Source organism: Fusarium oxysporum, chromosome VI (genome assembly GCF_013085055.1).
Source record: "Fusarium oxysporum Fo47 chromosome VI, complete sequence".
NCBI lineage: Eukaryota > Fungi > Ascomycota > Sordariomycetes > Hypocreales > Nectriaceae > Fusarium > Fusarium oxysporum.
The window spans coordinates 2,736,777-2,752,103 of NC_072845.1; the positions used below are offsets into that span (position 1 = coordinate 2,736,777).

The 15,327-nt window shown below is 49.5% G+C and overlaps 3 protein-coding genes across 3 annotated transcripts; all 3 read left to right on the plus strand.

Annotated features, from left to right (window-relative positions):
* The first annotated feature begins 1,085 nt into the window (after positions 1–1,085).
* On the plus strand, positions 1,086–2,921 carry FOBCDRAFT_226360 (DNA glycosylase). The gene has a single exon (XM_031186204.3). It carries the CDS (start codon positions 1,260–1,262, stop codon positions 2,841–2,843), a length of 1,584 nt encoding a protein of 527 aa, XP_031037339.3. The 5' UTR covers positions 1,086–1,259; the 3' UTR covers positions 2,844–2,921.
* A 213-nt stretch (positions 2,922–3,134) lies between these two features.
* On the plus strand, positions 3,135–9,954 carry FOBCDRAFT_185398 (SEN1 N terminal-domain-containing protein; the record flags this gene model as incomplete). Its single annotated transcript, XM_059608603.1, has 4 exons — positions 3,135–7,633; positions 7,679–9,527; positions 9,588–9,827; positions 9,856–9,954. The coding sequence occupies exons 1-4, from the start codon at positions 3,555–3,557 to the stop codon at positions 9,952–9,954; spliced, it is 6,267 nt and encodes a 2,088-aa protein (XP_059465160.1). The 5' UTR covers positions 3,135–3,554.
* A 2,024-nt stretch (positions 9,955–11,978) lies between these two features.
* On the plus strand, positions 11,979–15,204 carry FOBCDRAFT_294991 (uncharacterized protein; the record flags this gene model as incomplete). Its single annotated transcript, XM_054705097.2, has 3 exons — positions 11,979–12,107; positions 12,234–12,395; positions 12,469–15,204. 3 exons carry the CDS (start codon positions 11,979–11,981, stop codon positions 15,004–15,006), a joined length of 2,829 nt encoding a protein of 942 aa, XP_054561072.2. The 3' UTR covers positions 15,007–15,204.
* Between the last annotated feature and the right edge of the window lie 123 nt (positions 15,205–15,327).

Sequence of the window (15,327 nt, forward strand, 5' to 3'; positions counted from 1 at the left end):
TCCTTGAGTTTAGGTGAATTCCCTGGCATCTAGGGCAACATATATCTTTCTCTTTGAATATTTGGTCCGCGCAACATGACCTATTGGTCGTTTGTCTCGTCAAAGCTCTGATTCGTCGTGAAACCTTGGTGCAAGTACTATCAACCAACTGAGGATTTTATTGAAACAATATTTATGTTCTTGTGGCTTGTATCGTATTCTCGTGAAACTTGTGTTACAGCTCTATTACAAGACTTGGTATATATGCTTCCGTTGGCATCATTGCATCAGTGTCGCAGGCGCCATTTCTTACTTGCGCTTGTTCGTGCATAGGAAACCCATCCGCTCTATCTTTCCATTATGGTACACCGAGAGATAGCTCACCAACGGTTTATAGAATCAATGGGTCTTTTGGCTCGGTTGAAGCTCCTCAATCCATGTTCCAGTCCATCAGTGTTCACTATTTGGACAGTGTACATCACATATAAACCGCACGAGATCTGTTATCATTGTTACTCAATCTGAGAACTTGCATACTACATCTATATTGGTTATTGAACGAGGCTAACTGGCCTCACTAGCTCTAGTGTATGTTCAATAGCTTCCAAGGATATATCCGGTGTCTAATGGGTTCGTGTTGCAAAGACATTGTAAGGCAGTGGAAGGCATAATGTAATGAATGAGTTCAGCAACATTCAGCTCGAGCTCCAAAAACATGGCTAGCTTCATGAATGTCTCCGGAGACTTTTTCGCTGGGCCCTTTGCTGAGCTCTATTGGGGATATCATCCACTCAGCTGTTTGATATTGAAACACTTTTGAAGCAACTCATTTAAGCTGAAGGGTGGCTGAGTCCTGATTTGGTATAATGAAAGTCGGGGTAGCAATTATCAGTGATACCCCAGAGAAAAAAGAAAACGGAGCTGTACAAGCCGAAGCAACTTTTGAAGAACATAATAATCATGTATTGTGTTCTGATGCTCCTTGATGTTGCTATTTCAAGGGCGGGTGGCACAGGGTAAGTAGGTACCTTAGGTAACGTACGAGTAGTCAAACCGTAAAGCCACTCTGACCAATTTCGGTTAGGTAGTTCAGTGGATCCCGGCAGAGTGACGATTTGCAAGTGTGGAGGTAGACCCCAGCGATCCTTGTGTCGACTGTTGAGGTCATTGATGCGATCAACTATAAGTAATCGCAAAACTGATCAAACACTTACCATGACCAGAACAAAAATGAGTATGCTGTTGATATAAAACATCAAGAGATTGCCTGCTCTTGTGGAATGAAAAGCTATTTGCTACTTGCCGTCAAGTTTTGGACACCACTGCACCCCTGTCCGAGCCTATCTACATCATCTCCAATCTTTCGTCACTTCCATACTTTCACACCTTCTGCGCAAGTCGAGATGGCTGCTCGAACTTTACGGAAACGTAAGGTTGCTAGTCGAGAGGAGGCGCCTGTGAAGAAAAGGAAGACCGGGAGGAAGGCCAAGGACCAGGTGGCAAATGAGTATTTGGATGACCTTCCGCACAATCTGGGACCTGTTCGTGCTCCCCGGAAGGATATCGAAACGATTCCCACACCCCCGGAAGATTTGAAAGAAACGCAGGACTTGAAGAAAAGTGCCAAAGTCGAAGAGGTCTCACCTGTGGCCAAATCGGGGATGAAAGCTGCGAACCAAGGTTCGGCCCAGGTCATGGAGTTGGCAACCCGAAGGTCCCTTCGCCCAAGGAAATCAGCTGCAAAATCTTCATACTTCGAATCTGATGACGAGACAATAACTAAACTTCAAGTCAAGCCTTCGTCCGTAAAGAAGGAGGTCAAGGATGAGGATCTCCAGGTGGCAATAGAAGCACCAGTTTGGAAAACGGTCAAAAAGACCAAGGATAACCCGTATGGACTTACTCCTGGCATGACGCCCTTTCCAGAGTGGAGCGCCCCATCGGCAGAAGAGTGTGAAGAGGTTTATCGCCGACTGGCGAAAGTACATGGAGAAGCCAAAGCCCCCGAGAAGATACCAGCGCCATCTTTGGAAGTGTCGGGTTGCGGAGAGGTACCATCTGTTCTCGATGCCTTGATTCGTACCCGCTTAAGTGCGAACACTTCCAACCGCAACTCAAGTGCAGCATTCAGGGGGCTGGTGGCCACATTCGGCACTGTCGACAAAGGTATTGGGAAAGGCAGCGTTGACTGGAACAAGGTCAGAGTTGCTCCTTTGCCTACCATCGTTGAATCGATCAAGACAGGTGGCTTGGCTCAGGTCAAGGGTAAAGACATCAAGGCAATCCTGGAATTAGTTCATGAAGAGAACACAAAACGACGAGAGGCTTTTATGCAAGAGAAGAAAGGGGGGAACTTATCTGGTATCACCGGAGCGGACAACAAAACTCAAGGTCAAAAAGATCTCGAAATCTTGAAGACAGAACAAGACATTCTTTCACTAGACCATATACATGGTATGGCTCCTGATGAAGCCATGCAGACACTCACTAAATTCCCTGGTATTGGCGTCAAGACAGCATCTTGCGTTATTCTCTTCTGTCTCCAACAACCTAGCTTCGCAGTTGACACCCATGTTCACCGCATCAGTGGATGGTTGAAATGGATACCCCCCAAAGCCACTCGGGATCAAACATTTAGTCACCTTGAGGTGCGCATCCCCAATCATCTGAAGTATGGATTGCACAAACTGTTCGTCCAACACGGACGAAGTTGTATCCGCTGTAGAGCAAACACAAGCGAGGGGAGCGAAGAATGGAGTAAATCAAAATGTCCTCTTGATGGACTGATGGAGCGAACAGGGAAGAGACAGTATGGAGGGAAAGCAGGATTGAAGAAGCAGCTGAAGGAAGAGGACAGTGATTAAGTGCCTGTAGTTAGATAATTGTGGGTTATTGTCGTTAAATAAGTTGCACCTCTTCAGCATTTCGTGCAACTATCTTACACATGCATTATCATGCGCGTGTCTTATCACAAGCCACTTCAGCAACCATTTCACCCAAATTAGACATCAGTGGCTAAAGGTACCTTGCCAGCCAGAGACGAACGGCCCCCCGCTGTTTCTCATTTAACCCCCTGCAGAAAACGCGGCAACTCAAGCGCGTCAAAGCCCAGCCAGTTTCTGACCTAGCGTTACAACTATTTTCCTGATCTTCTACTTTCATATTGCTCCGTACCTAGGCTCGTTGCCTTGCTGGAATACAAGCTTCGACAGGACATCAAGGGACTCTACACATTTTCTGCGACTCAACCTTTCATTCGCATCACTGTTTTGTCCCCTAGGGTTGTCCCGCAAACGATCAGACATTCACGGAACGGGTTGTTTAATTTCGAAGCCAGAGTGCCCCAGCAACGGTCCTTCAACTGAACTTCGAATTTTCGACCACCACCTCCCTAACAACCCTCGACTCTTTGCGACAAGTTTGAAGATATCCTTCACTTCGTCGAATGCGATCCTCGCTAGACTTGACGATAAATTCTCCTAACCTCACGAAAACCCGACCTCCCACAGTACCCCCGAACCCTTTGTTTTAGCCACGATCCCAAGAGATGCGCCAACGTACCTGCGAACCCTACAATGGATCTTCATGAGCAACTCAGCCAATGGTACGAGAAGATTCAATGCTTCGACGAGGAATGTCATCTCCTGTGTCCACGCATCAACGACGAGGATAATGAAAACTACAAACTCGTCGACGACCCCGACTCATCGATTACGCAAGAAGAAAAGAATAGTCGAATTAAGGCAGGAAAGGAGCGACTCGAAGTCACATACTGGAATTGCCTGATTTTTGGCTTCGATCAATCAAGCCAAGGGAAATGGGGAGAGCAGCTTAGCGAGAGGCTTAACGGTTGCTTAAAGCATTGCGCTGATTGTGTCTATAATTGGCATATGCAACGCAGAGAACTCTTGCAGCAATTCCAAGAACGGTGGAATGAAGAAGTTGTAGTCGATATCCGGTCGATGCTGGAGCAGAGAGATGTTGAACGAATCGATCTGAGCCTGCGATGGGCCAAGGGGTTTATTGAGAAGATCATTTCAGCAGGCTCTACTTTCAAGAAATCCCAGCTCGGTGAGCATCTACCCGAGGTCCATATCTCTATATACGAGGCACTATGCTGCATGCCGTATATGGAGGATGCGGATCGAAGGATGACCTTTCAGTATGTTTTCCAGCGACTTCAAGGGAAAAGTGGCCTCAAACTTGGGACCAAGGAGCCTTTGCCTGGAATGACCTACTTTATCTTTGACCTCAAAAATCAGGATCGCCGAAAATGGGCAACAGATAACTATCGAAACCTTGACAGCAATAGTATGACATTGGAACAGTTCGACTGGGCTGTCAGCAGCGGTCTGACAAGGGCCATTGAGGACATTTCTAAAAAAGAGCCTCAAGCTGTGGACTCGTGGCCTGAAATGGAGCAGTTCTGGGAAGGATTCAATGAGATTTTAAGGACCTTGACTGCGGACGTCATTCTGCAGCGGTTACGGAATCTCGAACTGAACGGCACAATCAGTCACATCTACGACCTTCTGTTCCGCCATATCCAGTTCTGCCCTGCCGAGAGTATCTTGGTGATGACCATCACAATCCTCACAAACTTCCTAAAGAAGGCACCCAGGGCTTTTTGGGATGTTATCGGCGATGCCCGGCCAAATGTTATCGCTGACTTAATCTTTGCGAGTCCCGGATACAAGAATCTCCTTCGTCAATCTCTAGAAGATTGCTGGACTGGCTACGATGGTAGCGTTTCCCGTGGTCCCTTTCCTACGTCTTGGGTTGATCCATGGCTCCAGTCAGTCGGCCGCGATCGCAGATATAACGCCTGCGAGATCTTGATGCACACTCTCTTCGAATCACTTGCGAAAGACGAGACTATCGGGGAACCGGGCCGTGCGGCGTGTATTCGAGCTGGATTTGACGCTTTACAGCTTACCATATCAACCTTTGTCGACCCAGAGACGAAGATTGGTGCGGGAACCACTCATCTCTACGCATGCTGTGCGTTCAACCTCGTTATGAAGTACAAGGACATCATTCTCCGGAACTTACGTGCCCCTGGCCAGGAAAAGGAAGGCTGGGTGACCTTTCAAGTAGCAAATGCAGCTAAAAAGGCCATGCAAGCTGCCATGAAACTTGATATGAAAGTCTTTGCGGAGGAGTATATAGCTTGCCTGGAGGGCAGCCAGCTGCAATCCGCCGTCACCAGGGACTCGAAGGCTTTCTGGCAAGGTATTATTGAGATGTTCGATTTATCAACCGAGCAGGTCGACCTTGCGAGAGATATTGTCTTGTCGTTAGAGCCCTTGATTGGTGTGGAGCAGATCAGGGCCTTGAAGAGCGACGATAAACTGAGCGATTCGAGCAAGAACTTCAACAAGTCTCTTGCTGCAACGGTGGATATTCTTGGGAATCTTCTTGGTCGAATGTCCGAACTAGACGCTGCCACAGACCTGAATACCTTCTTTGACGACCGCCTGGCTTTCCAAGGTACTATTACACTCTCCACCCATGGAGAGGCAGGACTTGCTGAAGCAGCTGCCGAGTTGCTGAAGAGCTGGACCGGAGAGATTTCCCAGAGCGGCGCCTTCGAGCAAATGTCACAGCTGCACCCTGAGCAGACCCTCTCCTCCATAGTATGGGCCCTAGAGCGAGTTTTGAAACCTCCAAACCCCTGGGGCCCTATCAGGCCAATGCTAAATATGAGTCGAGATATCCTCCGTGGTTTGACTGACCCCATGTCTGGAGTCTTGCGAGTCAAGACCCTTGAGCCTATGTCGGCTGCGAAGGTCTTGCGTTGGTGGAGCGAACAGTGGCGTTTTGTCTCTACTGCGTGCAGAAACATTGAGGGATGGTCTCGATACATTCAGAACGCCGTCATGACAGAATTCTGCCGAGAAATCATGGAACTCGCTGAAGCCCTCGTCGCTGAGGATGGTCTCATCACTTCAGCGATTTCCAAGGCTTTGAACAAAAGTGAGAAGGATACTATGTCGCAAATTCTTATCCCTGCAAAGCAACACTTTGGTGGAATGGAGAACATGATTCGTCTGAAGGACAAGTGGCTCGTTGATGTCACAGTCAGAGTCTTGTGCAAGATTCTGACCCGACTTCGAGAAAACAACCATGAGATCAACCCTGCCTCCCGCAAGCTTATCACTGATGCCTGCCTACCTACAAATGTCCCGGGCAAGTTTGTCAGGTCAACCAACATGACTGACCAGCAGCGAGCAGAACTTCTTCAAGCCCTTGGACAAACAGATGATGAAATTCAAATCTACCAGCTCGGTGTTGCGCAGACACCATTAGCACAGAGACCCAAAGATGGTATCAAGAAACAAAGCAAACTTGACGCTTGGTCCAAGTCTGGCACATCATCCAGCAGTACAGCTACGGTAGCACCATCAAGATCTAATCGTGAGGACGTGCTCGATCTCAGCAGATCTATAGACAGCCCCATCCTTAGGCAGCTGGAGGCTAAGAAAGCCAAGGATCAGGCAAAGGCCAAAACAAAGGCTCAAGCTATGATCAAGCCCAGAACCCAGATTGCCCCTGATAAGAAGGAGATCGCGGCGATCAAGGAGGCCAGACAAAAGGCCAAGCTTGAAAAAGAGAAGCGTGATGCTGCGGTCATTGCGAACGCCAAAGCTCTTAGGGGAGAAACTGTCCCTGGTGAGGGTTCCGGCTTGCATAGTCTTGGCCTCATCGGCAAGGATCACGGCCGAAGCGAGATAATGGTTAACAGTTCCGAAGAAGAATCTGATGAAGAAGAAGAAGATGTATCAGATGCCGATAACGAACTGGCTGCCCTTAGCACGGGAGGCCAGACAGCTTTGGAAGAAGCTAACAAGCGGCGCATGGCAAAGGCTTTGCAAGACAAAATGCGTAGACCAGTGAAGAAGGTTAGACAGCAGCGCTCAGTCAAGGATAGGAGAGCCAGAGTCATCCCTCCTATGGACAGATTACACAACACAATCCTAGCTTGGGATATTTTCCATGGTGGTAACGATCCTCCCAATGGCCCAGCAGCTTCAGAAGTTGCCACCAAGTATTCCGAACCCAGAACGTACCAGGATACCTTTTTCCCCTTGCTTGCCTCAGAAGCTTGGCGCTCCTTTGTCACAGCTAAGGATGAGCTCACGTCTCAGCCATTCGGGATGAAGATTGCAAGTCGTGCGAGCGTCGACAGCTACCTGGAGGCGACCTTCACGATGCCAGTGGTCCAAAGCAGAGAGCGCGGTGTCTCTGAAGGCGACATTCTTCTCGTCTCAGAATCGGAACAACCTTTGATCGACCAGACAGCTCGACATTGTTTGGCTAGGGTTCACCGCATCACCTACAAAAAGGAGCTGATCGAGATCACATATCGTGTGGCTTCCCGGAACAATCCCATGACACAGGTGTTGACCCCGAATGTTAGCGTGTTTGGAGTGAAGATTACCAACATGACAACAATCGAGCGAGAATTCGCCGCGCTGGAGAGTCTGCCGTATTATGATCTAATGGACGAAATCTTGAATGCTGAACCGTCTCCTATTCTGCAATATGGAGATGAGAAGATAAACAACTGTATGAACAATTATGCTCTGAACCGAGGACAGGCCACGGCGGTTCTAGGTGCTCACGACAATGATGGTTTTACGCTTATTCAGGGGTAAGTCTCTCGGTCTTGGTTATTGACGAAGCTAATATAAAGCAGCCCTCCCGGTACTGGAAAAACGAAAACTATCGTGGCCATGGTTGGAACCTTACTCTCTGAGCAACTGAGTCAATCAGGAAATCAAGGCATTCCCGTAGGTGTACCTCTGCGACCGAACGGTGCACCAGGTGCACCCAAACAAAATCGTTCGAAAAAGCTTCTTGTTTGTGCGCCCAGTAACGCCGCCGTAGATGAGTTAGTGCTACGTTTGAAGGCTGGTGTCAAAACGATCTCAGGGAAAACCAAGAATATCAACGTGCTACGACTCGGTCGGAGTGATGCCATTAATGCAGCTGTAAGGGACGTCACCCTAGACGAGCTTGTCAAGGCCCGCATGGAGGGCGATCAGACCAAGGATAAAGCCAAGGCCGACCGTGACCAACTCCACGAGAATGCCGGGAAGGTAAAGGAAGAGCTGGGAAAGCTGCGTCCCCAGCTGGAAGCAGCAAAACTCATGGACGATCGAACCCTCTACAACAAGCTATCCCGAGAATTCGACGAATTGAAACGACGCCAAATGTCCTATGGAAAACAAATCGATGCCGACAAGAGCAGCGGCAATTCTGTAGCCCGAGAGATGGAAATGCGGCGCCGCCAAGTCCAGCAAGAGATCCTCAATAACGCTCAGGTTCTGTGCGCTACTCTGAGTGGCAGTGGTCATGAGATGTTTCGAAACCTGGAGGATGTAGAGTTCGAAACAGTCATCATTGACGAAGCTGCTCAGTGCGTTGAGTTAAGTGCCTTGATTCCACTCAAATACGGCTGCTACAAATGTATTCTCGTTGGAGATCCTAAACAGCTTCCCCCTACAGTTCTGTCACAGTCAGCGGCGAAGTTCGGTTATGATCAAAGTCTGTTCGTCCGAATGCAGCAAAATCACCCACGATCGGTGCATTTGCTGGACATGCAATATCGTATGCATCCCGAGATCAGCTTGTTCCCCAGCCGCGAGTTCTACGAAGGACAACTCGCCGACGGACAGAACATGCATGAGCTCAGGCAACAGCCGTGGCACAAGAGCGCACTGCTTGGTCCTTATCGATTCTTCGATGTCCAGGGTGTCCAGGAGAGGGGTCACAAGGGCCAGTCACTGGTCAACACCAAGGAGTTGGATGTTGCTATCCAGATGTACGATCGCTTTAGTAACGAGTACCGTGAATGCGACTTGACTGGCAAGATCGGTATCATCACTCCTTACAAAGCTCAACTTTATGAGTTAAGAAACCGCTTCCGATCGCGATATGGCGAGAACATCACAAGCATAATCGAGTTCAACACCACCGATGCTTTCCAGGGTCGCGAATGTGAGATCATCATCTTCTCTTGTGTTCGTGCCAGTTCTACTGGCGGTATCGGTTTCATGACTGATATTCGACGTATGAACGTCGGTCTGACTCGTGCCAAATCATCGCTGTGGATTCTTGGTGACTCGAGAGCGCTTGTTCAGGGCGAATTCTGGCGAAAACTTATTGAGGATGCCCAGGCCAGAGATCGCTACACTAATGGCGACGTCTTGTCTATGTTTAGGAAGCCCCTCGAAAAGGCAAAGCCGGGCGCTTACCTTCCCCCACCACCCCAAGCTCAAGACCGTGATGTTCCAATGCGAGATGCATCTTTGGGAACGTCGTCACTGCCCTCATCTCGTCCAAACTCACCAAAGGTCGAAGGAGCTCAGCAGCCAACAGCTCCCGCAACTCACATACCTGGCATTGGAGGAGGTGAACTGGCCGGAGTTCTGCCACGCTCTGCTGGGCCTCCTGTCATTCATACCTCGTCAAGCAAGCCTCCAGGAGAAGCACGAAAGCGACCTCATGACGGACCAGATTCAAATCAGCCAGTTCCTAAAAGGGTATGCCCACAGACATAACAAATACCGAGAACAAGGTTTTGTAAGCTAACAGTCAAACAGATAGCAAGTGACAAGGCTCGGGGCGGTGGACTCATGGGCAAGTTTGGGAACAAGTCGCACCGGCCGCCCAAGGCTCCCACCGACCCTTCAGCGATGGCAGTAATGGGTCTGGCGCCTCCCGAACGACCGCCTGCAGCAGCACCGACCAGTCCCTCGTTATCAAGCGGACCCCAAGCCCCAACAGGGCCCAGAATTCCGACAGGACCTTCGAATCCGGGGCCGCAATATAGCAACATCCAGGTATGTTTAACACTCTGAGTTCGATGAGATGCTTTGCTTATACTGTTCCCAGCAACGACGCCCACCTCACCCGCCTTCCTCTCGCAAGAAGGGGAAGCCAAGTCTCTTCGTTCCAAAGAAACGGTAAATTTCATGACAAAACGAGACCCTGTATAGTAAGCATAGAGGATGATACATAGTAGATAGCATTTCTGGGCGTTGGCGGTCGACGTGCATTATTTCATTTGTACATGGCATTCACGAGTAGGACATAATGGGCTGCGGCGGGTTTTTCTCCGGAGGATTAAACATGGCCAAACATGCCTCACTCCTGGCTTCAGTCAGAAGATAGGCTCGCGTACATCATTCATGCGTGGGTCACCTACGGTGATATGCAAGGGGGCACGAGGCCCCCTCCTGTGGTAGTCGGATGGAGAACTGAAGCATTAAGCATTAAACCTGACCAGCCTGGAAGATTCTGAGGCCAGCTGTTAAGGTTGAGACGCTCAACGAGATCCATGGGCTTTCCATCAATGCTGGAACATGGTAATGGCAGAGCACTGCATCATTTCCACACAGCTGAGGTTGATTGCGTCACGTGATACTGTTGAAACAATGTGAATGGAGGAGATGGCAGTGCATGTTTGCGCTGAGCATGGGTCAACTCGCCTAACCGTCCGGTAGTGAGGACGATCATCAGTGGACAGGGATCGTGTCATTTCAATGGACAGGGGTAACAACAAGGGACCCTGGTGACGAGTGAAGTCAGGCAATGTCCGATCCTGGTCGAGTTCCCACGGGCAATAGACGAGGCTACTTCTACATGATCACAAGTGACAAAAGGGTGGTTGTGCTATGATGTAAAGGCAAATGGTGATGGAGGCATTATTGACGACAGTGGCCTTTTAGCTTCTCCAAAGAGGGTCAATTCGGCTCAGATTATATCAATGCCAAGACGACAGAGAGTAGGGGATGACGCTAGACTCTAAAGATAATGCTCAGTCAGGCACAGACATCATATCCTCTGGGTAACAGTTGGTAACTTGGCACAATGATGACACTAGCGGTCTCCTACAGAGGAGATCAGCAGTGGCGCTCGGAAAGGCTTTTGGCGGTTGAGCAACGACAACGCGGTATTGGTGATTGCATAAGGTTGTGACGACCCGAAGGAAGAACCTCGTGAGCTGAAAACAGATGGCTGCCATCCTCTCGGGGTTGAGTGAAATGTTTGTGGATTGTTGGAACAGGGAGCTACTCCCTCGGGATTAGATTTCAGAAGACTCAAGACTCTGGGTACGGAGCAATAATAAACTATTCAAAGAGCCAACCAAGCTCATCCTAAACTTATTCAAGTATTTTTAGCATCCAGTCTTGAGTTCTGCTATCCCCTGGCTACTGGACAGTTTGAAGATTGGTGCATACCTACGTAAGTGGTTCAACAAGTGGCCAAGGTCTAGGACAAAATAATGCGAACATAGCTTAGATTTTCAGCTGATTCTTGGTTCATATACATACCTCTCTACCTCTTGTGAACCACCCGAGATACCTGAGAAGGTAACACAACTCACGGTGGTGACGACGACGACGACCAGCCAGCTGCAACCACTGACCGATGACTTTCGGCAACCAACTGCTATGAATTGTTTCTTTTTCAAGGGAAAGGTTTGCGAGCGGCTGGGACTTAAAGATCTGTCCACTTGCATGTGCATACATACATCACTTCTGGTGGCTGGCGAAGAGACATGCATAAAGCGACAACAGAAAAAAGCAAAGAGAAAGAGTGACGGGAACGAAGCTGGCCAAGGGTCAGGAAAATGAGATCTCCAGCGCAAATATGACTAGGGATAGTTTGACAAATGAAACTATTTCTACGCCGATCTTGGTTGACATCCCGAACAACCGGGTGTGTCGTGCCGCATCGCCAAAGAGTCGTAATTACAACATCAGAAAGAGACCCAGCAGATAATGGAGATGAGCTGAGCTAGAACAAAGCAGCACGATCTCCCTTTTGGTGAATCTGTGCTTTAGAGGCTCTGATTGGCGAATTGGGGAAACCGTTTCCACTCCATCAAATTCAACGGGCATGATTAGCTTTCGGATCCTGAGCTAAGACTAAATAGCGGCACTTGGCCTTGGTGGCGCTCCAGGGTTTTATGGAGAGTGACGGCATACATGGGCTCTAGGACCTCTTTGATGCTCCTGCTACTGCTCCTGCTACTGCTGTCTGTCTGCTCTGACGCGGTTGGGAAAGTCCCTGGACTGGGATTGACCAGGTTGAACTGGGCTGAACTGGGGGAGAGAGTGGGATGAGGCATCGCCCCCGGGACGTGTAATTTCTTCTTCTTCTTCTTCTTTTCAACACCATCACTTCTCAATTTCTCATCTTTGTCACAATCTTGGCCTTGTTTTGTGGCTGTCGATACCCAGTGTAAGACACATGTATTCGCGGTGACGACACAGACCCCCTCCTGTACCTATCATACCTACTATCACTCGGGTCACCGGTCTGCAACCACCCGCCTCCTAATCTCCATCCAGGCCTCCAAAGGAAAGGGAGGACACGAGAAAAGCCCCGAAAGACAACCAAAGGTGAGACTAATTTAAGAGATCCCTTCGTGTACAAACCATGTCCCGTGAATACTCAACTGATACATCTATCTAGCTCAGGCCTGTCTTTCATGGATGCAAGTGCATCGTTGCGCAAAAGCGTGTGAGCCCATCCCATGTGCTGTGTCAGATGTTAAGCTGGCCCGGCATGGCTCAAGTTATCGGCCTTGATCCTGAGGCCTCTGTCACGTCGGGCAGTGGCGCTTCCTGTCCTCGCACAACAATCGCCCCAGCTCTCACTTCTTCTGCATCAGTGTCTGCGTCTACTGTCCCTAATGCAAATCGGTATTCGTATCAGCATCTGCAAAGGCCAGGCTCCCAAGCCCAAGCCCAAGCACGTACCCGACCAAGAGCAAAATCTGCATCAAATTTGCTAGGTGGCCCGGAAAAGGACAAGGACTTGCATTTTCACGACGACACCTTCATCGACCAGCAGCAGGAGGAGGACGGGGAACCGCATGATGGCCTTGCAGAGCTCATTGACTTCCTGAGGAACCACAGCCCTCCGTCAGGTAACTTTATGTCTATCCCCGATGGAATTCCCCCAGAGGACAGGGGGCGATGGTACAGGCTCCGAAAGTTGGGCAAGAGGAGTAAATCACTCTCCAAGTCGCCTCAGACCATTCGGCTTCCAGACTCAGCTGTCTCAGGCACAACGATAGGCGGACATCGACATATTGCAATTTCCATTCCCTTGGACGCCTCGCCGTTTGGTCGAACTCCCAGGTCTCAGTATCCTATATACCAGCACCGGAGCGTGAAGCCTCTCACTTCCCAGTATGCTCCTACCAGAGCAGTTTTGAACGACAAAGGCGTCGTGACAGTGTTACGGACTGTCACTGAGGACAGAGAATCATCGCCTTCGGTGAGCCCGGCAAACTCTCAGCTTCTCTTATCTACCATCCCTCAAAGATCTCCAAACTCATCGATCAATGGACACTCTACTCCGGCGCCTATTAATAGCAGTAACCAAAGTACGGCACCGGAGTATTTGAACGTTTTGGCAACGCCTCCTCCGAGGGTAGTGACCCCGGACCAAGTCAGACAAGCTAATGAGCAGGGCCGAGGATTTCAAAGCAATGAACAGGGGAACACACATGCAGGAAGCCCAAACAATCACGATAGAATCCCTTCACGGAGTCCCAGCTTGACAGGGGGTCGCTTCGTCCACCTCGGCGACCTGTCGATCGATACTATGATGTCTCAGTCAACCAAGACAGAAGCCCATCAGTTTCCTACTTCACCTGCCCGCCCCGTTTCCCAGGATGGATCTTATCAACCCTCGCTTTCCAAGAGCATAATGACCACAAGCGAGAATGATCCTGTTGTTGCAGAGGCTAGACCGGTCGAGGCAAGGCCAGTATCAGCCAGAGAATCGCGCATTCGATTATCCACGAAGAAAACCGAGGAACCTTCTGTTACTGTGATCACCAAAAGCCCACTACGTGTCCAACGTCAAGGTTCTAGGAAACAAACAACAAAGGAGAGATCCTCAACACCTGAAGCCAAATTGTCACAGAGTCGCCGTGACAAGGTCAGGGACAAGAAAAAGAAGGATATGGAAGCTGCTTCTTTGAAACGGCGCAGTATGATATCTATTTCGATGGACCCGCAGCCCGATTTTGAGCAGGAGACTATCAAAGAGTTGCCTAAAGAAAAGGCAGAAGAGCCACCACCATTGCCACTCAGGTCTCCCCAACGCCAGAGCATGTGCCCCATCATGGTTGTCGCCAATGTCAAACCATCGCCTCCCCCATCAGCGGTTGTCCCGGCGTCCCTAAAGAGACAAACGACCGCAAACCCAGAGGACTTGACCCCTGCTATGAAGTCGAAGCCGGACGAAGCGGTGCCTAAGCAAGAAGACGACACGTCCAGTCGAGCAATTTCTCCATCTCAAGCCTCATATCAGAACGGGTCACCGACGCCTCCCCAATCCGCTCACTCATCACCAACTCATAAAGTGGACTCACATGATAGAACATCCCTTTCGCGACGTCGGGAGTGGAGTGCTGCTCGAGAACTAGAGCGTAAACGAAAAGAAGCCGCCTCGAACGCCAGTCCCCGGCCCAGGGCAAGAAGGGCCGTCACGATGAGAGAAGACACCGGGGACAGAGCGCCCACCGTGGAAAATGAGGTTTTGCGAAGATATGAGGCATACCGTGAGTACCGCATCAGAGAGATGGAGCGCAGAATCAGGAGATTGGAGCGCAATGGAGATGTCTGGCTTCGTGCCCTTGTGCCAGTATTAGACAATCTCAACCGCACGCTCGCTAATTCTCAAGACGGGCACCCAGGCGGGGCAAAGGGGTGGATCTCTGATGATGACCGTTCGAACTTTCAAGCAACGTCTAAGATGAGACCATCAAGCCGAGGACGTATGATGACAAGGACAGGGACATCCGAGCGGGAGTTTCTGGAGCAACTTGTACGGACTAAAGAGGAGCTTGAGGCTGGAAGTGTCAGCGATGACATGAGCGGCTTTGATACGATCGAACCTCTTATGAGAGAACTGGCAGGTCGATCTCGACTAAGCTTTGAAGCAAGATCACTTGGAATGGATGATGGGGGATTGCTGCATTCTCTTTCCGAGTAGTGGGTCTGCTAGAAGACGTATATAATCCAACTACAAGAGAAGAAGACGGGAAGGTTGATTTGTTTTTTATCTGCGGTGTAGGAATGGCTGGTTGGTTTGTGTGCAGGATGAGCGAAGCATTGGATTTTGGATGCGTTCAACAACGTTACTATAGTATAGTCTTGCACCCGACGTGCATTTTCCTAGCTAACGCCTATCATGATAAGTTTAGAGTATTTCCTAGTATGTACCGTATCTATCCAGAACAGCTAGTTTCTTGTTTAGTTTCACCGAATTTAATAATAGGTAGCTCACATGGCGATAATCCAAGGTTATAACTTG

What these genes read in the sequence shown, in the direction of transcription:
- FOBCDRAFT_226360 (XM_031186204.3), top strand. Translation starts at nt 1,260, where the DNA reads ATGAAAAGCTATTTGCTACTTGCCGTCAAGTTTTGGACACCACTGCAC.